General features: G+C 36.1%; 1 protein-coding gene across 5 annotated transcripts in view; it reads right to left on the reverse strand.

Annotated features, from left to right (window-relative positions):
* Nucleotides 1–23,034, reverse strand: part of ANKRD17 (ankyrin repeat domain 17) — a 182,729-nt gene that overhangs the window by 144,121 nt on the left and 15,574 nt on the right. The window contains exon 1 of one of the 5 annotated variants that reach the window (XM_009206952.4): nt 2,816–4,406. The exons of the other annotated variants lie outside the window; for them this stretch is intronic. Coding sequence (XP_009205216.1) covers nt 2,816–2,869 — 54 coding nt within the window. The 5' untranslated portion in view covers nt 2,870–4,406. Of the gene's footprint in view, nt 1–2,815; nt 4,407–23,034 lie in introns of those variants that run through there. 5 annotated transcript variants of the gene reach the window in all.

The raw sequence follows: 23,034 nt of genomic DNA on the forward strand, positions 1-23,034 counted from the left end.
GCTAACACAGTGAAACCCCGTCTCTACTAAAAAAAAAATACAAAAAACTAGCCAGGCGAGGTGGCGGGCGCCTGTAGCCCCAGCTACTCGGGAGGCTGAGGCAGTAGAATAGCGTGAACCCGGGAGGCGGAGCTTGCAGTGAGCTGAGATCCAGCCACTGCACTCCAGCCTGGGCAACACAGCGAGACTTCGTCTCAAAAAAAAAAAAAAAAAGGTTCATGATTCAAAAGATCAAATTACAAAGACAGGAAAAAGGAGTAACATTTATTCAATGTAATAAGCCCGTATGTTCAATAAATAAAACCACAAAGGTGAAAATTACGGTAATGGGCCGGGCGCGGTGGCTCAAGCCTGTAATCCCAGCACTTTGGGAGGCCGAGACGGGCGGATCACGAGGTCAGGAGATCAAGACCATCCTGGCTAACACGGTGAAACCCCGTCTCTACTAAGAAATACAAAAAATAGCCGGGCGAGGTGGCGGGCCCTGTAGTCCCAGCTACTCGGGAGGCTGAGGCCGGAGAATGGCGTGAACCCGGGAGGCGGAGCTTGCAGTGAGCTGAGATCCGGCCACTGCACTCCAGCCTGGGCTACAGAGCAAGACTCCGTCTCAAAAAAAAAAAAAAAAATTACGGTAATGAACTTCAAGTAGCTCAATATTAGGTACAATAATAAAACTGTCACTGTGGTATACAGATGAACTTCATTATCCATTACTGGACATTTATTCAAGGAGTTATCCCTGCGGGGGGTGGGGGGCTAAAGAATATATTTTTCTGGAAAGCTCATTATGTAATAAATATGTTTACTCACAATATGAGGTGCTTTAGAAAACGGTACACTTATCTGCAAAGTTAGCAAATTTATTCTTTGCACTTTGTATTTTTCGCATTATGTCATTATGAGTACTTATACTTTTGGATAAGGCTCTTTTATTACTACTTAGAAAATGTTACCAAGATTGACAAATATTTAAGTCAAATAATATTTTAAATAAAGAGAAAAAACTACTTTGTATGATAGGATGCAACAGGTACATAGAAACTAAATTAAGATAAATTGAAAATTAGGAAAACTAAAATTGCAGAGGTTGTTTTAATAACTAGTAACATTGAATAAATAAGGTAATATGAAATCTTAACATGATATTAAACAATTTTTAATAGAAATAATAAAAAGCCAGTTGTTCAGGTAGCATTAAAAAAAATATATGCGTAAGGCACAAAACAGTGCTCAAGATTTTCCTCAGAACATGAATAAGACTTCTAAAATCTGTTATATGCTTAAGTTTTAAATAGCTAAGAAAAATTGTCAAATAGATTTATCAAAATCTCTAAAGTACACTTCTTTAAAATCCAAACCAAAAAATTTTTAAAGCAAATTAAAATGTAACACTAGAACTTTGTAATCTAATTAGGCTTGTTTAAACTGAACCACTAAAAAGTCATGTGGCCACTTGTAATTACTAAACTCCCTTGATGAAAGTTTATACTACTATTTCTAAGTAGATAATTTTACCACACATTTTTAAGGAAACTCACTAATAGTAACAAAGTAAAAAATAAAAAAAAAAGAGAAAAGAATAAAAATTAACCACAATTCAACTTAGACAACAGCTTTTAGGAAAGGGGAAAAAGAGTACGTTGGCAGGTGTCTGCAAGGAGGTAGGTAATACAATGGAATCAGTTTTCATTCTGCAGAACCACCATGAGACTTGCTGCAATGTCAGCTCCAAGCACACACTGAGGGACTCCAGAAAATACTCATTGATCATGCAGCACTTTATAATGCGCATAGGCTTTTTTCTCCTAACCCCGCCTAGCTTCCCTTTGCAGCTTCTTCTCTCAAGTCCTCTCCCCACAGTAAAATAATCTTCCTGAAGAGGTGAAATAGTTAATAAATTATCTCAACAGTCTAAGTATTAGGAATACCACTCACCACCATGAAGCCTCTTTATCTGAATTACCCAGTTTTTATTTAATGAGGAAAAAAAAAGAAAAACCCTACACAATCCCACAGATAAGAATATGAGATCTAAATACCTATACCTATAAATACAAATTTCTGATAGTATACTACACTCAATGCCAAAAGCAATTATAGTTTCACTTTGACATGTATTTCCTTGGACTGATTTATACTCAAATAAGATCTTATAAAATTTTTACAACCAGAAAAGAGAAAATATAATTTAAAATGTTCATGATTCAAATTATAGAAATTTTGTATAGATGGCTCTCTAGCATCAGTGACCTAAATTTCAGGGTTTTAATATTTTTAATGTAATAATTTGTTTTATAATAATCAGTCACATGAAAAATCTAGGACCAGTGTACCAGCTAAATGAAGCAATCAGATTGATATAAACATGCTTAGTTTAAAGCTAAAATAACCAGCTGTTTTTAATAGTTAACTGCAGCAAAGCTTTAGGCTTAGATATGTAAATGAATTCTAAGACATATGATACTAAACCTTACTCAAAGCTGCTTTGCAGACCCCACCTTCTAATGAGTTAATCTAAAGGTCACCACCAGCACAAGGCTTTTTATTAAGTCTGAGTCTCCCCTTTTTCCCTAGCAAATATATATCTACAATTTATGAAACATGAAGTTTAAACAAAATAATTATAGACGTCTATAGTAATCATGTGAACCAGTCTGAAACATTCTCACAAGGAATAGGTCTGACCGTGTCTTGCTTTTATGCTCTGCCTCTCTTTGCTCTCTCCTCTAATCTATTCATCTGTAAAATAATTCCGGCAGATAAGATTTCTTTGTTCAGATTTCAACTTTCATTTCACTTACAAACCTAGCCCTACCTCAAGAATGTCTTCTAGAACATATGCTTCCATTTCAGCCGCTGTCTCCACCATGTTTTATCAAACTGCCATGTTTCTTACTGCACTATGATTAGATCATTGCCAGCAGGAACACTCCTCTGTGTCAGCAAGGGAACAGGAAATGGAATGTTCTATTACATGCCTAAAGCAGCTTAGCTGTTCACTAGCCAGGCATCTACCAAAAGAGCAGGGGGTGACTCACTGTGTATTTTTTAAAGATACAGAAGCTCTATTCCAAAGCAAACTTCTGTCAAGTAATTTTAACAGACAAAATAAAGTCTATTATTTTACCACTTCAATTTTTAAAATCCTAAAATTTCAAAAAAGAAATAACAACATATTTTTTAAAAAGCTATTTAACACGTCTGGCTTCCTGGTTGAACAAAAGAGGTTGAAGTGGGTTACGCAGCAATTTATCCTTAGTAAAGCCTTGTAGTGAGATTAATGGCTGTATTAAAGACGCAAAGAAGGAGCCAAGTTAGAAATTTGCAACATCAGGCAAATGTATTATATAACATACATATTACAGTTGACTTCAGGGTTTCAAAAATAATTATCCTGATGTAGATTTTTTTAATAGTAAATTGGTTTTTATAAACTACTCTGTTTGTAAATACCTACAAGAACCAGGTTAACATTCAACTGATTTACAGTTCATGAAGCAAGCTATTAACATTTGATATATGCATTTCCTAGTAGTGCCTTTAACTTCATTTACTAACCAAAGAAATGGCGTGTTTTTTTCTTATAATAAATACTCTAAGAGACTAAAATATTCTAGATAAATGAAATATATAGATACTAAATCTGGATCATCAGACAGCAAATAAAGTGAGTGACTGACAGTGGAGCCAATCTGTATCATATTCATTCCTGTAAGTGATCTTCCATTTAGTAAAACTTGTTAGATTGTCAAATTTCTTCCTTATACAACCTTGAATACGAAAAATGCACTGAAAAAAAGGAACAATGGGCTGGGCACAGTGACTCACATCTATAATCCCAGCACTCTGGGGGGCTGAGGCGGGCAGATCATTTGAGGCCAGGAGTTCCATCGAAACCAGCCTGGCCAACATGGTGAAGCCCCATCTCTACTAAAAACACAAAAATTAGCTGGGCGTGGTAGTGCATGCCTGTAATCCCAGTCACTCAGGTAGCTGCACGAGAATCACTTGAACCTGGGAGGTGGACGTTACAGTTGTGCCACTGGCACCCCAGCCTGGGCAACAGAGCAAGACTGTCTCTAAAAATAAAAAGGAACAATGTTTTATGCTCTAAACTGAGAAAAGCGATGCGATGATGTGCATGACATTGCCGGTATTATATCCTCAAAGTGATGTCATGTTTTAGTGGAGATTTTGGAGTACTCTTTGGCCTCAATTTATTAATCATAAAATGGGATAATATTCATTCAACTTGAAATATCAGAAACTGCTCTAGGTGCAGTCAACTAGACAGATATGGTTTCTTAACAGTTTATATGAAGATTAAATGATATCAAGTACCTACCACATGGTTTCTGGTATTTAGGAAATACCCATAGTGTGTCAAGCAATATATGAGTTCTTTTCTTAAAAAAAAAAAAAAAAGTATTATTTAATCCTCATAACAACCCAGCTATATCATAATTTTTAAACTACATTTTGCTTACTATATGCCATTTTAAGTGCTTTTTATATATTAATTCATTTAATTTTCACAATAATCCTAAAAGGTATTATTATCTCTGTTTTACATATGTGGAAATGGGACAAAAAGAGGTTAAGCAACTTGCCCAATTATTTCAAGCTAAGCTAATTAAGTTGAAGAGCTAAGATCTGAATCCATGCAGTTTGCTCTAGACTGGAATCCATATCCAGAATCATCAACTATACTTCTTCCACGTGATAATCTCATTTTACGGACAAGGGAATCAAGTATCAGACAGGGCACACAGTTATACGGCAGAGTCAAATCCAGATGCAAACCCAGAACTGATTGCAAAGGCTATGCAGAATTAATGGCAAACAAATGACACTGTGTTTTACCTCATACCATACCTAGTGTTTACATTTAGCTATGGGTATGCCTGGCATTTGAAGGCTGCTCAAAGTAATTTCCATTGTTGAGACCTGGCTTCAAAAGAAACTACAAACTAGCTTTTGTTATTTCCTGCCTTCCAGGTCAATACTTTCTATGCTTCAAATAAACTGCTCAATCTTTAGACTTAAGACAAGTCATCAACAAAGTTTCCCTTTCTCAAATTTTCCTCCAATGTTATCAAGCAATGATATAGGTTTGAGTTCAAGGAACTGATGTTGGAACACTCTCCTTTTCCATAAGCCAAGAATAGGCCTTCCGAATCCTTTATCTGACAAGAAATGGGGGCCCCTAAGACTCAAGTTAATAAAACCATTCACTCTCCCCTTCTCTTCCATTCTAGGATCACGGGGTGCTTCTGTCTTTAACATCTACTGTTGTTTTTAACAATAAATACGTGATTATGGCTTTCTCACAGAATTATGGCTCTTTATCATTTATTATCTGTTTCCCTTACAGACTAGTAAAAAGCAGGCAACACTGTTGAAAGTAGGCAACACTATGGCCGGGTGCGGTGGCTCACGCCTGTAATCCCAGCACTCTGGGAGGCCGAGACGGGCAGAACACCTGAGGTCAGGAGTTGGAGACCAGCCTGACTAACATGATGAAACCCCGTCTCTACTAAAAATACAAAAACAACTAGCTGGGTGTAGTGGTGGGCGCCTGTAACCCCAACTACTTGGGGGGCTGAGGCAGGGGAATCACTTGAACCCGGGAGGCAGAGGTTGCAGTGAGCTGAGATCGCCACTGCACTCCAGCCTGGGTAACAGGACGAGACTCTGTCTCAAAAAAAAAAGAAAAAAAGAAAGTAGGCAACACTTTATTCACCAGTGCATATCTAGAGCCAGCACTCTCTGGCATAGAGCAGGCACTTACGCTTTTTTTTTTTTTCCCTTTCTTCTTTTTTTATTTTGAGGCGGAGTCTCGCTCTGTCGCCCAGGCTGGAGTGCAGTGGCACGATCTCGGCTCACTGCAACCTCCGCCTCCTAGGTTCAAGCAATTCTCCTGCCTCAGCTTCCCGAGTAGCTGGGACTACAGGCGCATGCCACTACGTCGGCCTTTTTGTATTTTTAGTAGAAATGGGGTTTCACCGTGTTAGCCAGGATGGTCTCGATCTCCTGACCTGGAGATCCGCCCGCCTCAGCCTCCAAAAGTGCTGGGATTACAGGCGTAAGTCACCGCGCCCGGCAGCATTTTTTGATTAAATGAACAAATGTATGAATAAGAGAACTGTCTGATATCCACTACAGTATCCCAATACTTTTTAAATTATTGCTACTAATAGTAATAATTTCTTTTTTTCCTTCTTTTTTTTTGAGACAGTCTCGCACGGTCGCCTGGGCTGGAGTGCAGTGGTGCGATCCCGGCTCACTGCAACCTCCGCCTCTGGATTCAAGCGATTCTCCTGCCTCAGCCACCAGAGTAGCTGGGATTACAAGCGCCTGCCACCACGCCCAGCTAATTTCTTGTAATTTTAGTAGAGACGGGGTTTCACCATGTTGGCCAGGCTGGTCTTGAATTCCTGACCTCGTGATTCGCCCGCCTTGGCCTCCCAAAGTGCTGGGGTTACAGGCGAGAGCCACCGCGCCTGGCCCAACAGTAATAATTTCTTTTTTCTTTTTCTTTTTCTTTTTTTTTTTGAGGCGGAGTCTCCTTCTGTCGCCCAGGCTGGAGTGCAGTGGCGTGATCTCGGCTCACTGCAACCTCCGACTCCTGGGCTCAAGTGATTCTCCTGCCTCAGCCTTCCGAGCAGCTGGGACTACAGGCGCATGCCACAATTTCTAACAAAAGCATTTGTTCTTTTACTTTATCTTTAGGTCACTGAAATAAGATATTAGAAGTATTGAATATAAACAGAATCTAAATTTCACATTTTCTGTAATTATTTGTTACATAGGAAAATAATGTATCCCCTTTAATTCTGTTTTCCAGTCCTTTTCATCAATATGATTACCAATGTAATTTTATTTTTGAGACGGGGTCTCGCTTTGCACTCCGGGTTGGAGTACAGTGAGGCAATCTCCGCTCGGTGCAACCTCGGCCTCCCTGGTTCAAGTCATTCTCCTGTCTCAGCCTTTGGAGTAGCTGGGAATATAGGCGCCCACCACCACGCCTGGCTAATTTTTGTATTTTTAGTAGAGACGGGGTTTCATCATGTTGGCCAGGGTGGTCTCGAACTCCTGACCTCAAGTGATTGTCTGCCTCGGCCTCCCAAAGTGCTGGGATTACAGGTGTGACCCACTGCGCCCAGCCTCCACCTAATTTTATAGGCAAGAAAACTGTCTTCCCATTGGTCTAAAATGGATTTCAGTGGCACAAGACCTTTCATTATTTTGCCAATAGCAAAAGTATTAAAGTGTAAATAGCAATTAACATATTAAGCTATGCAAACAAATAAAAATAATTTAAAATAATAAAAGAAAATATTAACTGAAAATGAGATTCAAATATCCAAAATAAAGAGTGAAACCTCTCATGAAAAAGAAAGTAAAGGACAAAAAAGCTCAGTAAATTCCTAGATTGAATGAAAGAATCTTCCAAAATTGACAATTTTATTTAGGACCAGCATTGGTTTCCTTAAGAAGGAAAAAGAAAACCAAAACAAAAAAATATGTAGAAATGCGCTGACAAGCAAGCAACTCTGTTGTGCATGACTTAATACTTTGTTGTTTGTTCTCTTCACGTAAAACTTTAATAGAAAACTCCTTGTAAAGGAGTTTCATTCCCATCAATTTTTTAATTTAGGGAATAGTAAGGCTTCAAAATCCACATATTCAAACAAAACAAGGACAGACAACTGGTAGTAGGAAACATTTAATGATTTTGCCCACTCACATAAACTAGAAAAAAACTAAAACAATCCTACCTCTTAAAATTATTGAATTTAATCACTACTTTATAGTATCTCTCTTTTTCCCTTTTCTACTGTGTAAATTATAGTAAAGCATAAGTATGAAACCCAAGTGTGAAAGAGCCTAAACCAAGTATAAGTGAAAGATATTAAAGACTTAAACAGAATTTAAGTTAAAAGGCTATACAATTTGGTAAGATTTCTGAAAGTCCATACATTATTCAACAACACATTCCCATTATTTTACCTTTTATTTCTCGTAAACTAATCATGCTATAAAATGACTGAGGAATCTAGATATATGTCTAATGTAGCACAAAATAAAGAATAAAAATATGCTTTTTATTACCATTATATTTTCTTTATTAACTATAATTTTTATGTAAAAGTAATACATGTACATGGAAAGCATTCACAGTTTAAAAGAGAAAAGTAAACCTACCTCTTACCAAGCCATCCTAAGAGGCACAACCAGTTATTGTAATCTTCCAGAAATAACCTACATATTTCAAGCACATCTTAGGGTAACATTATTTTTTATACAGATGGACACTATTATGCATACTTTTTGTATCTCCATTTTAATATTTAATACTCCATAATTGTTTCAGAATATACATAAAGATCTATCTTTGATTTTTGACAGCTGCTCAAATTTTCATTGTATAATTGCATAATGTATTTAACCAGTCCAGTAGGCATTTATGTTGTCCCTAATGTTCATAGTGCTGTATTTAAAATTTTAGATGCTACCCAATTAACTGCCTTCTAAAAAAGTTGAACTAATTTATACCGACAGTGAGACTGCTTGCTTCCCTACAAATATAAAGTGTTACTGACACAAGTCTATTAAAAATCCAGATCTGAAATCAATATTAGTTTTAAATCATGTATCCAGATTTATCCTTAGTTCTTCATTTCTACTTTTCAAGAATCACAAATCAAACTTACATCTCCTCTCATCTAACTTCAAAAAAAATTTTAAAATCTTTATCAAAAAAATCACATAAATTCATTCTCCGACAAATTAAGAACTTCAACTGTTTAAAAAAAAAAAAACAAACAAAAACTCAACCACAATGCAGAGTCTATATATATGCAGCTGAGATACAGCTGGAGAAGAGAGAGGAATGGGGAGTCCAATTATCTACCCTTTAAAAAAAAAAAAAAATCTACTTCTGATAAAATACAAATTCCCTCCAATATTTAATGGGTTTTTTAACCTAGGAGTAAGTTGTGAAAAGATGCCTCTGCCAGAATTTAGTATTTTAAAAACCCAAAATTGTTTGGGAAATATTTGGGTATATTCTCACTAAATAAAATACTGCTGGATACATTTATTTCTTTGCCTTCTACATTTATGTTCAAATTACTCTTTTTAAAGCATGAAATTCTAAAGTAATCCATCATATTAAAAAAATCTAATGTACAAGAATACAGGGCCACACATAAACAATTTTTATGAACACAAAAAGCACTAAACAGGTTCTATCTCGGTTTCTTGGCATAGATTCCAGGTCTAATTTTGATGATTACATTTAAAAATAAGAATGATTAAGCCTTCACCAGAACTGCCAAAATAAGACAGTTGAACATGCTTCAAGAAATGTGGAAGACTATCTAAAGGATATATGTAAGAAAGGACTAAGTTAAAATACATAAAACTGTAACATTACAAATAAAATAATGCAACGCTGTATCCAGTAGTATATTCAAAATATAAGGAAGGGTAGGGAGGGTATGTACTGTTTTGTAATATTCAAATAATTAAAGATTTTTTTTTTTTGCTTAAACATTGTTCTCAAGGCTCATAGTATAAAAAGCCCCAGTACAATTTTTTTGTAAGATCATCATTAGCATTTTGATAATTCATTTATACAAACATTTACTGAGTGCTTACTAGGTGGCAGGGTTTATACTATAAACACTGGATAAAGAATGGCAAATAAAATTAGTCCACCTCCAAGAGGTTATAATCTAGAACTCAATCCTGATTCTTGATAATGTTTAATACTAAAAACTTCAATGATTTTGTTCTCTAATTGGTCCCCTTTCCATTCTTTTCTAATCCAACTAATAAATGAAATCTGAAATTCAACCTAGAAAAGTACAGAAGAGAATTATATTTAGATACAAAACGTTTCATCCAGATGTGTCCTATGTACAGAATGAAATACAAGCATAGTCTTGTCCCAACATAAGTAATGTACTAAACAAAGTAAGAAACAAAGCAATGCTGCCTCTTTTCACATCCCCAGTAATAGTTGTGTCTGTTGGACACTTGAATTTGTTGTCTCTACCCATGGTGGGTCACACCATGAATTCATCCTTTTTCCAGTATTTCACAATAGATTCTATGTACACAAAATTGATAAAATATTTATTGTTTACAATCAACCCTCCCATTTGTCTGAATTGTACATTTTCAAATAAAAATATAAACAAGTGCATCCATAACAGAAATTATTTATTTCAATGTTTTTGATTTTAAATAAGTTAAATCTATTGATGATACAGCATTTTCAACCTCATCAGCAACACATTTGCCCTCCGCTGGAAAGCAAATATCTACCAACAGAAAGAAATACACCACACACACACACGCACACACACACACACACACACACAAAATGGGGGTCTAGGGGACCTGGGGATAAAAATGTAAATTACAAGAAAAAGCTTAAATCTAAAGACAATTTTCTTGAGTCACCAGTTTCTACCACTCTGGGGGAATGAAGAAACAGTTCCAAGTAACTCAAGATAGCATCAAGGGCATGGAAAATAATCAGGAAGTAAAAACTACCCAAGTAACCATGGAATCTCATTGCTATCACTGGCTCTCCTCTGGTTCCTTAATGGTCTGGGGTCCCTGACAAGCTCCAATCAGTCTGGTCTCAAGATATCTGTTACCACTCTGTACTCTGCTATTTCCAGCCTAATCTATTCATAACAAACATTGAATGGTTTGCCTGCAAGCAATTATTTAAAGATATAACTCTTGCAAGCAATTATTTAAAGTACCAAAAGACTGCCTGTGATATCATGAAATATACATTTGGTCTTTGGTCTTAAACCAGTTTCCTGGCATAAACTCCTAAAATCTTTGGAATCTTCAAAGTGGTTATGTGGCTTCCTCTATGCTAAGATTTGACTGAAGACTGACAGGCCCTAAGTAGCTTCAGGATAAGAGCTGGTTAGCAGAAAGGCAAGGGAAGATTAAATGGTTGGGATTTTCAGCCCCGCCTCCCATCCTCCAAAAAGGGGAGACTAAAAGTGAAATCGATCCCCAAAGGCCAATGGTTTAATTAATCATGCCTATGTAGTAAAGTCTCCATAAAAGTCCAAAAGGACAGGGTATGAAGGGCTTCCAGAGAGCAGAACACAGTGGAAGTTAGTGGAGGGTGGCACACCCAGAGGGCAGAATTTCCATGCCGCTTGTCCCATACCTTACCCTATGCATCTCTTCAGCTGTATCCTTTGTAATAACTTTTACAATAAAGTGGTAAACATAAGTGTTTCCCTGAGTTCTGTGACCCACTTAGTAAATTAATCAAACTCAAGAAGGGGATCATGAGAACCCTGATTTATAGTCAGTGGGACACACAATGGGTCCTCAGCAAAGATGAGAGGGCTAGGTATATAAGATCAGCCACATCTTTAGAAAGAAGGGGGGGGAAAGGCAATTTCTATTTCCACCTTCCTTCTTCTGGCTCTTCCAGGAGCCATACCTGCCTCTAGTAGTTGTAGGCACCTTGATCACATGACTTCTATCTTAAGGACAAACTAAGTTTTTAATCTTGGTCCTTAGTCCATCAGAGAAAATGTCATCTTATTTAAGAGGCACTGGAAGGAAGTAGGCCTCAGAATTTTGCAGTTTTTTGTACTTCCAAATTTTTCACAATAAACACTGAAATGTTTGTGACAGAAATAATCAAAAAACTCTTTTTAAAAAGAGTTTCCTGTCAAATTTCATGGAAAGGGTTCAGAAATTAACACTCAAAATCGAGCATGCAGGCCAGTCAAGAAAGAATTAGGCATCTTACACAAAGAGTCACATTTGTATTCTACGCAACTTTCTAATTTCCTAGAATTAATCCCTGTGTCCTCTATTTCTACCTCAGACAATTTCCAAAAATCATGTGGCCCAGGAATATATTTACTTCATAAAGAGCAGTATTAAACAACTAGGTGGAGGCCACCACACATCTGCAATCCCCCCCACCGCTTTTTTTTTTTTTTGAGACAGAGTCTCACTCTGTTGCCCAGGCTAGAGTGCAGTGATATGATCTTGACTCCCTGAAACTTCCGCCTCCTGGGTTCAAGCAATTATCCTGCCTTGGCCTCCCAAGTAGCTGGGATTACAGGCGCTGGTCAACATGCCCAGTTAATTTTTGTGTTTTTAGTAGAGACACGATTTCACCATGTTGGCCAGGCTGGTCTCAAACTCCTAACCTCAAGTGATCTACCTGCCTTGGCCTTCCAAAGTGCTGGGATTACAAGTGGGAGCCACTGTGCCCAACCTTGCAATCTTTTTAACATTATAAATGTGATGCATCCACTTAGGGTTTTTAAGAAATTCAAAGGCTACAAAGGCACAAGATGGACCGTAAGTCTTGCTACTCTCCTGCATCAAAATGGCAAAATACATGTTACATCATTAATAGACTTCTAGTACAGGTACCAGTTTAACTTTAATGCCACTTTGCTTTCATATCTTGATTCACCAAATTTTATATGCTTGTAATCTACTGACTGTCCACTGAAGAAATGAGCACTGACCCTTCATTTGTTGCCCTCCATCTCCTAATTTTATAGATTGTTATTTTTATATTATAAAGGTTTATAAGGCATTCTACTCCATAACTATAATTAAGCCCATTTTATATATTTTCTAGGTTGATTCTAAAATGGAAAATCAATAAAGTAACTTACAATGTGATTATATAAATAGTAGTCACTAAAGGAAATGTAACTTTATGTTGTTTAGACATTACTAGTTGAAGAAATGTTCATGGATTCCAGACTAATAGAACTTGAATTTCCTTCTAACTTTCTTCAGTTCTTTTTGAAGGTCCAAGATTGCCACAGTAGCTATTTCTTCCCACTCACCCTCCCATCCCCCCACTACTACCATGTCCTCTACCTTGGGATTATTTTTTCATTGTGCTATTGTATCGCAAATATGTTCATACAAAGTACATAGCTTTTTCCCAGTATAGAAAATGCAATTGTTCTCACATGATAAAATAGTGGGGCTGGGTAGAGAAAACGTAGGTCAAAATCTATTGTCTCTCAAACAGTGAAGTCACTGTTCCACTGCCTTCAAGCATTCAGCATGACTGCTAAGAACTTATTTATTTGATTTTCCATATTTATTTCCCTCTCTCTGGCAATAATTTTGGGATCTTCTTATCCTTAAGAGTTCTAAAATTGTGGATCTTTTTTCATTCATTTTGGCTGTTACTAGATGGGCTCTTTCAATCTGAAAATTCATTACGTTTCTACAGCTCAGGAAATTTTCTTCAATTATTTCTTTCATCATTCTCTCCTTCCCATGCTTCCTAATCTCTTGCTTTTAGAACTCATATTTATGGATGTGAAAAACTGTGATATATTTTCCATGCTTCTTTAATTTTCTCTCAAGTTTTTCCAGATTTTTTTCTCTCTTGATTTACATATGCAGATAGTTCCTCCTCTTAATTCCAAAATCAACAATTCAGTCTTGATTCATGCTAAAATTTTATTTATCTCATCAATTAAAATTTTTCTTTATAATTTTCAAAACCTTTTATAGTTCTATGCCCCCTTTTTAATGCAGCTATGACTAAACATTACGTATTCTTAAATTTTAAATAAAATACCAATTACACTTTTCTTTGAAGTATTCTTCTGAATTATAGCTGAGGTTGGTTGTTCTTTTATTCATCTTAATCTTCTTTCATCCTCTTGATTCTCCTCAATTGTCTGATTATCCCTGTCTGTTTATATTTGCAAATGAAAGATTACTTTAGACTATATAGAGTTTAAGAGCTTTCCCTGAGGTTTTTGTTTTCCTAAGTGGCTTCTCCTTTAAATGGAAGAACAGTACAATTTAAGCAGGTAGGGCATGTGAATATGCAGGTACCCCAGAAAGGTACCTGGATAGGAAGTCAAGTTGGCTGGGAACAGACAAAACTGTTTTTCTCCTGAGGTAGTATAGTGCCTCCACTTCTCTCTCAGGTTCTAACGCCTGAGTAGATGCCCATACTAAACTGCTGGCCTACTTTCTTAAGAGAATGATTCTGAAACTTCAGGCCTAAGAGTGCGCATCATAGTTATTTAGGCTGGAGAAAGGGTAGAAGGGAAGCCCAACTGACCTAGCACTGTGGAAAAGAAGTCTTAAGAAAATTCTTGATTATTACCCAACTGCCCACTACTACTGATTTGTGTTTGTTGACTCCAAGTTTGGAGCCATTCCAAGGTTTCCCTGGGAAAACCTGAGCTTACCTCTGTTATCTTGGGTTCCAGTTTCCTCTGGGATTTTGCTGTCAATCCGATTCCATGAACTTTCTATCTTCTTCAAAATTTCTTGGTCCTCTGATGGTACCTGTAGTGGACTGTGAACTGTAATTTTACTGTTCAACATGTTTTCTCCCTAACCCCTTTTGCTAATAACATCATCCCTCTTTTTTATGGGGAATGTATTCATGTGCTTTGGGTAGAGGTAAGCCTTCCCAGCCACCACAGGAGTGGCTACATTACCTAGGTCTAGCTAGTATATCCCATTCCCATCTCCTTTGACTGACAGTCATCTTTGGCTGAAAATAAAGCTGATACAGAAAGAAACGCAGACCAAAAATGTTGAGACAGTAACAGGGTTGCAGTCATACTACTAACACTACTCAAGTTTAGATTCATCTATGCACCTAAGTTGCAGTTTCTTGCCTCCCTCCCCACATACACCCAAGTACACATTAAAGTTATAGAGCTGATGAAGTCCTTTTGTGCCTCTTAAGGGTAGTTTGACTAATATAATAACATCTGTTCCCACTTTTCAGAATTATAACTTAATTCAATCTTTAAACAATATCAGTGGGACACTGAGAAGAAAATAAATTAAAGGAATGTACTAAATCCACCGTTTTTTTAAAATTTCAGTCAATAACTATAAAATAAGCCTGAATAAATCGAGTTATACCTTTAAAATTTGTTAAACATACAATAAGGAAATAGCTAATAACTTTATTTAGTATATCTTATTATCTCTTTACTAGTTTTTTTCTAAGTCAGGATTCCAAAAGTTTCAGAAAGAAAAAGAAGGAAGACAGGAAGGTTGGTAATGATTTAAAATTTTTTCTTTTCTTTTTTCTGTTTTAATAGACACAGGGTCTCACCATGTTTCCCAGGCTGGTTTCGAACTCCCGAGCTCAAGCAATCCTCTTGCCTCAGCCTCCCAAAATACTGGGATTACAGGCGTGAGCCACCACATACAACTATAATTTAAAATTTTCTAGCAAATTATTATTTTTTAAAATTCTCTTATATATGACAGAAACCTCTCAAAGAAAAATTCTGTAGTTACTGTTGCGATTACTGGGGAAAGAGTAGAGGAAAAGGCTAGTCAATAACTCCTCAATGGATAAAAAACAAAATCCAGTACTCCTTTTTCAGACAGGGTTTCACTCTATCACCTAGACTGGAGTGCAGTGGTTCCATCATTGCCACTGTAACCTTAAATTCCTGGGCTTAAGCAATCCTCCTGCCTCAGCCTCCCAAGTAGCTAGGACTACTAGTACATGCCACCACACCCACTGAATTTTTAAATTTTTGTAGAGATGGGTTATTGCTATGTTGACGAGGCTAGTCTCAAACTCCCAGCCTCAAGCAATCCTTCTGTCGTGGCCTCCCGAAGGGCTGTCATTACAGGTGTGAGTCACTGCACCCAGCCTGAAATCCAGTACTCTTGAGCTAAGGTTCATATTGCATGGTTCACACCTCACATACCTACCCCTCAAAAACTCTATACCCCTCAATTGGCAAAATGTTGTATGATGTATTTAAGTAAATGTTGGAGAAGAATAGGTCTACATTTTTCATTACAATCTAACTAAAGTCCATGACCTAAAAAAGTAAAGAAAATTGATCCTGACTGGGAAAAAAAAAAAAATGACAACTTCATTCCAAAATATTACATAAGAACTAAATCCAGAATCCAGTAAATGTCAAAATAAGTAACAAATTACCTCCAACACAGAAGGTAGTATAGTGTGCTAAATAATGTAGATTACCTCCATTCTTTAGAAAAACTCTGTTAAAAATAAATCATTATCCCTAAGGTAGATGAAGACAACAAGGTTAAGTAGTAACTGTCCCCAAATCACAGAGTATTAAAGCAGGATTCAAAAGCAACTTGCCCAACTTGATTTCAAACTCTTTCCATACAATGCTTTTTCCAGGAGAAATAGTGTAAGAAAAGAAATACAAAGGCATTGGGTTATTTCAGAATTAAATGTAACTTTCTTGAAGCACAGAAATTGTTAAGTATTCATATGCCTGTGGTTTAATGAAATTGGAATCTGGCCCTTCTTCCTACTTGCTCTCTGATCAAGGTTTTCAGAAAAACTTCTGCTTATGGTAGTGAGGTCAGGAAGACCTTAGTATTTAATTAAGATGTATGAATCTTAACATTCTAGGTTGCCTAAGCCAATGAATGGGTACCCTGGCCAAGCAAAGCTGTTCTTCTGGGATCCCTAGGATACAAAACAAAACTGCTCATGCAGAGAAGACAAAAAGCTGCAATACCAAGCCTGTACAGTTTTTTATGTGTTAGCATAAAAGACAAAAGGATCTGGTGATTAAGCTAAAGTAGGTTAAGGACCTCCTCATATGAAAAAACATCTCACATACTAAGGCACATTCACAACTTAAATCATATTATAGTACTTCGATCTGGCCAAGAGAAGCCAGGTACTGAAGTTTGGGTTGCAGCGAGAAAGCTGGACTGAGTGGTAGAGAGGATCTTGGACTGTGAGGTGGGAATCTGGATGTAGAGTAAGAAAAGGAAGAAAAGGCACAAGTGAAAGGCGTCCATAAAGTGAGTTAAGAGATACATTCTAAAGGTCCTGAGATTTAGAAAACAGCATGATCAAATCTTTGCCTTCATACTTTTCATTTTATCTAGAACCCTAGTATTATCTGCTAAGCCTACAGCAGAGACACCATAGGCATATGGTTTGCTTTCACATTCCCAGAAAAGGACCTAAGAGTCAGAAAAGGATGTGCATTTCCCATAACCCTTATCTCTCCCTCTTTATTAACAGTATGATAAAGTAATACCAATTTTTAAGTTCTCAAGGAATTTAAGAACATATTCTATATAAATTCTAAAAAGTTAATAAATTCAGAATATAATCTGAAAAATGGCCTCTAATCCAAATAACTATTATGTGAACTCTTTATTACAGAATCCCAACCCCTTATCTACTATCAGCTCCACCTAAAACAATTAACCAAAATGCACAATTGGAACAGAAAATATTTACTAGCAATCTATAAATTCAATTAGATAACTAAATTTAACAGAATTAGAAATTTAAAATAAGAGATTTTCCTAAATAAAAAACAAATAGCCAACCATCTTAGTAGTCAGAATTTTCATAAGGCTATTTTTATTCATACTTCAGTTTTAACAATTAATTTATGAAAATCCTTATAGGTCACAAACATTTTCACAAACATTAGGTCACCTAACCTCCCTCAAAAGAAAGTATTACCAGGCCCCTGTTATGGGAGACTGAGATATTTAGTTTTTACATGTCACACTCAACAGCATGAATTAAGAGGTGTAGGAGGGTCTAAAACAGCATTCTTCCCACCTCACATTTTGAGCACTTACTGTAAGAGGTCATCTACAAGGTATGTATTTTGATTTGATGTTTCAAAAATAGTGAAGAGTAACATACCCATTTATTCCACCTATGAAATCCATCCCAAGATCAATCCATGAATTTCCCCAAGACAGGGTTTAGGGAAACAAGATGAAATAAAACAGAGCAGTATTAACTAGCTACATTCAGGTAAAGTGTTTTGGAGTAAGGAGGTCTTCCACAACCCTCCTTACTCCATCATTTCTCTCTGGTTATTCTACTTGGGGATAGGTCACCATACACAAATTTGAGTAAGATGGTATCCATGCAGATCTGTAAAGAGGACTTAGAAGCAAGATGAAATGGCTAGTGAACTCTACAATGCATACAAAACATATTTCTTGAGCATAGGGAGGCCATAAAAGGATAGTAAGGAAGTAGTACAGTATGAGTTAAGAAAGCAGACTTTCATATGAGACTACCCATGCTGATATTCCATTTCCATCATTTACTGTGACCTTGAACAAGTTACTTATTCTTTGCCTTGATTTTTTCAACTATAAAATGTAGATACTATGTACCTCTTAGAATTGGGAAGATTAAATGATATGCAGCAGTGTAATACACATAAACCAATTAGAATTGTGGCTGGCACATAGTAAGCACTCACTAAACTATTATTAGGGTTAAAATTATTCAACGTGCTAGGTGTTGCAAACACCTTCAGGAAAGAGGTGATATATGATCTGGCCCTTTTATGGATAAAGTAGTCAACAGAGAGGGATATCCAAAAAGAACAGATACGAACATGGCTTGAAAGTTGATGTTTGACCTAGCAGATCCTACACCACTACAAAATCACTAGTTTTTAAAATATGGTGCTGACGCACACAATAAAATGTCAGTTACAGAAACAAATTCCCATACCTTTAGTCTAGCAGTTTTACCTCTGGAATACATCTTACCACAATACAGAAACAATATAAAAGAGTCCACTTCAGTATTGTTTCTAACAGCAGAACTTTGGACACAACCAAAATTTCCATAAACTGGAAAGCAATTAAGTCCTGATACCTGACAAGAGAATACTCACAGCCATTTAAGGAGTAAGATAACTATATGTGTATTAACATGAAAAGAATCTATGATGGACTATTAATTTAAAAAGAAAGTTTCAAACAATATTTTTATAATGATCTCATTTATGCAAAACAAAATTACATAGATACATCTGTATATGTGTGAAAATGCACAGAAAAAGGCATAGGATTACATACACTTAAAATTTATACCTAGGGATATAAAAAATCTTCAACTCTTATTCTGTATCTTCCTCTACTGTTTAAATTTTCAGTTCACATTTACTATATGATTTCATAAAACTGGAAAAAGATAATGCAATTTTCCTTTAAGATTCCTCCAATATAAAAAAATTAAATGGATAAAAACGAAACATTACTCACAGTTTAACATTTGGTGAAAACTTTAGACAAGTTTGGTTTAAAGGATATCACCCCCTCAATAGAATTAAATTTATCTACATTGTATCTTAAAAGGATATTATCCCCTCAATAGAATTAAATTTATCTACATTGTAACTTATACAAGCTCTTCTTTTTTGACATTTTCTGAACAGCAACTATGTAAGTTTTAAATCACTCCTAGTTCATTTGAAATATATAAAGTAACCAGTGAAACTTTGTTCTTTAAAGAACATTGTAAAGATAGTGCAAGAGAACTACAAAACAATCATAGTTTATAGGTCCTGCAATAATAATGTATAGAGATTTTCAAGTTCAAAGACAACCTAAGGACATCGTCAAATCAGTAAGAACACTATAGAGATGCTGGCATTGCTTATATCTTCTTCATAAAAGTACTTCTTTACTAGAATCTGTCAGGGAAGGAAGGAGGAAAGAAAAAAAAATGTCAAGCCTGTTTAGAGGTTTAAGCAATAAAAGAAGAAAAACTGCTTCAAAAGATCACTGATGGCCAGGCTCGGTGGCTCAAGTCTGTAATCCCAGCACTTTGGGAGGCTGAGACGGGCGGATCACGAGGTCAGGAGATCGAGACCATCCCGGCTGACAAGGTGAAACCCCATCTCTACTAAAAATACAAAAAATTAGCCGGACGAAGTGGCGGGCATCTGTAGTCCCAGCTACTCGGGAGGCTGAGGCACGAGAATGGTGTAAACCCGGGAGGCATAACTTGCAGTGAGCTGAGATCCGGCCACTGCACTCCAGCCTGGGTAACAGAGCGAGACTCTGTCTCAAAAAAAAAAAAAAAAAAAAAAGAAAGAAAGAAAAAGATCACTGACTTGGCTGGGCACATGGGCTCATGCCTGGAATCCTAGCACTTTGAGAGGCCAAGGCAGGAGGATCACTTGAGTCCAGGAGTTCTTGAATAACTTGGGCAACATATCAAGACTGTCTCTACAAAAAAAAAAAAAAAAAAAAAAAATTAGCTAGCTATGGTGGCATGCACCTGTAGTCCCAGACATCTGGGAGGTTGAGGTGGGAGGAACCCTTGAGCCCAGGATTTCGAGGTTGGAGTGAGCTATGATCACGCCATTGCCCTCCAGTCTAGGCAACACAATGAGACCCTGTGCCTAAAAAAATTAGAATTTTAAAAAACACATATTAAGTGGAAAACATCTAAAATTTCTTTAACCATAAAACCCCACATTTGTTAAGTAGATGTGAGCTACTTAACAAACACAGGAAACTGCTTAGTACAAGCAACAAATTGTACTATTCAGGCCTTCAGCTTATATAAATTCAGTACTTATTCTCTTTTTATTTTTATTTTTGGAAATGGAATCTTGCTGTGCCACCACGGCTGGCGTGCAGTGGCACAATCTCGGCTCACTGCAACCTCAGTCTCCCGGATTCAAGCAATTCTCCTGCCTCAGCCTCCCAAGTAGCTGGGACTACAGGTGCATGCCGCTACACCTAGCTAATATTTTTGTATTTTAGTAGAGACGGGGTTTCTCCATGTTCCCTAGGCTGGTCTTGAACTCCTGAGTTCAGGCAACCTGCCCACCTCAGCCTCCCAAAGTGCAAGGATTACAGACGTAAGCCACCATGCCCAGCCCAAATTCAGTACTTATAAAGATGTATATACTGAGCAGATATTTGATTTACTGTTTTATTGTGGAAATACATAAAATCAAGGCATTATTCAAATAATGAGGAGAGACTATGAAACAGGTAAGTCAACTGATTAACTATTTGGAAATACAAGATTAAGTTCCTATTCCCCTCAATGAACCCATATAAATTTCAAATAAACGAATAAAATGTAAAAGTTAAGAGGCCCACTAGCCAACAGATGGAAGCAACCCAAACGGTCCATTAACTAATGAATGGGTAAATAAAATGTGATATATATACACAATGGAATATTTAAAAGGAAATCCGGTCACATGCTACCACATAAATGAACCTTGAGAACAGTATATTAACTAACATAAGACAGTCACAAAAAGACAAATACTATGATTCCACTTACATGAGATAGACAAATTCATAGAAACAGAAAATAGAATGGTAGCTGCCAGGGGCTGAAGAGGAGACAAAAATGTGGAATTGTTTAATGGGTACAGAGTTTCAGTTCTGCAAGATGAAAAACTTGTGGAAACCTGTTCCATAATAATGTGAATATATTTAACACTAACGAACTATACACTTGAAAACAATTAAGACGGTAAATTTTATGTTGTTTACCACAATTTAAATTTTTTTAAGTTATTATTTTTACAAAGAGGTATGTATTAAATTACTTAAGCCACTTTTTAAAAAATTACTAACTATAGAAAGATCAAATAAACCACTTACTCTAACTCCTTTCTAACATTTCAGTGGCAAATATGGTTAAAAACACAACATATAAGACTAAAAGGAAAAACGACTCAGATAAACTGAATCTGTAAAATGTGTATCTTTACAAAATTGATGTAAGGAAAAAATACTTACAGTTTCTTCAAATAAATTTGAAAAACTAACATGAATAATCTTCATAGAAAATATAAATTAAAATATTAATGACACTAAATCCAACAGTGCATTAAAATAATTCATCATAACAAGTATTCAAAACACAATTAAAATTAGGAAATCCTTTATTACAGTTCACTATATGGACATATTGAAGGGGCAGAGAAAGAACTGACCATTTCAAAAGATACCAAAAATGCATTTGATAAAATGTAGTACATTATTTCTAATAAAACTTAAGTAACTTAAGAAAAAGAGATGTACCCTAAATTGAAAAAAGATACCTGCATTATACTTACTAGTAAACAACAGCGCTTCCATTAAAATAAGAGAAAGACAAGTATAACCTCTATTACCACTGACATTCAACGTTTTGGTGGTGGTTCAATACTCACGCAGTAAGAGAACAAAAACAAACACAAGGGACAAATACTGGAAATGAGAGAAAAAAATAATTTACTAGAATCAATAGGACATTTGAGTTAGAAACTTCAACAGAATACACTGAATACAAGAATTCAGCTTAGTGGCCATACACAAGATTAAAATATGCCAATCAATAGCTTCCTATACTCCAACAATAACTAATTAAGAAAGTATAATGGAATAAAATATACCATTCATGATAGCAGTAAGAACTATAAAATAATCTGAAATAAATTCCACAAGAAATGTGCAAAATCTATACAAAAACTAAAATTTTATTAAAGACAGATGAAGGGCCTGAAAATACACAAGTATGCCATGTTTACAAATGGAAATATTCAGTATTATACATGTATTTCTCTCCCAAATTAACATAAATTTCAATGTATAATCTGATAATATTTTATGGTCATGTATAAAAGATGATTCTAAAGCATGTCTGACATGTTAAATGAACAATATCCAAAACTCTTAAGAAAGAAGTTCAATGAGTGAGAACTGCCTTCTAAGATACCAAACCATGCTAACATCCTAGGCTGAATCATATGAAACCAGATATTCAATGACTTTTGGCTTATAAAAACAACAATTTCGCAAGGTTCAACTGTGAAATTCACTGAAATTCTCCCACCTCACTTCCACCCACAAACTTCTTTCCAAGTAGTAAGAAACAGATGTAAGAGTTTACTAAATATTTAATACTAATAAAGCTTGGGGAAAAACCAACAGGACTCTTTCCTATGTTTCACTACAGTGCAACTTACTCAATTAAGGCAAAAAACTAAAAGGGAGGTAAAAGAAGTGGTGTAAGGGGAGAAAGTTCCCTCCAACAATACCAGACAAAGAAGGATATCTAAGCTGAAAACTAAAGGATGAGAAAAAACAAAGAACCAGGGGAACAATACACTAGGAAGAAAGTAAAAAGACCCTAGCTAGAAAGTCTGCATGTTTCAAACCCAGGAGGGTCAGTGCGAATAGATGACAGTCAAGGAACTGGAAGGG

This window comes from Papio anubis, chromosome 3, assembly GCF_008728515.1.
Source record: "Papio anubis isolate 15944 chromosome 3, Panubis1.0, whole genome shotgun sequence".
NCBI lineage: Eukaryota > Metazoa > Chordata > Mammalia > Primates > Cercopithecidae > Papio > Papio anubis.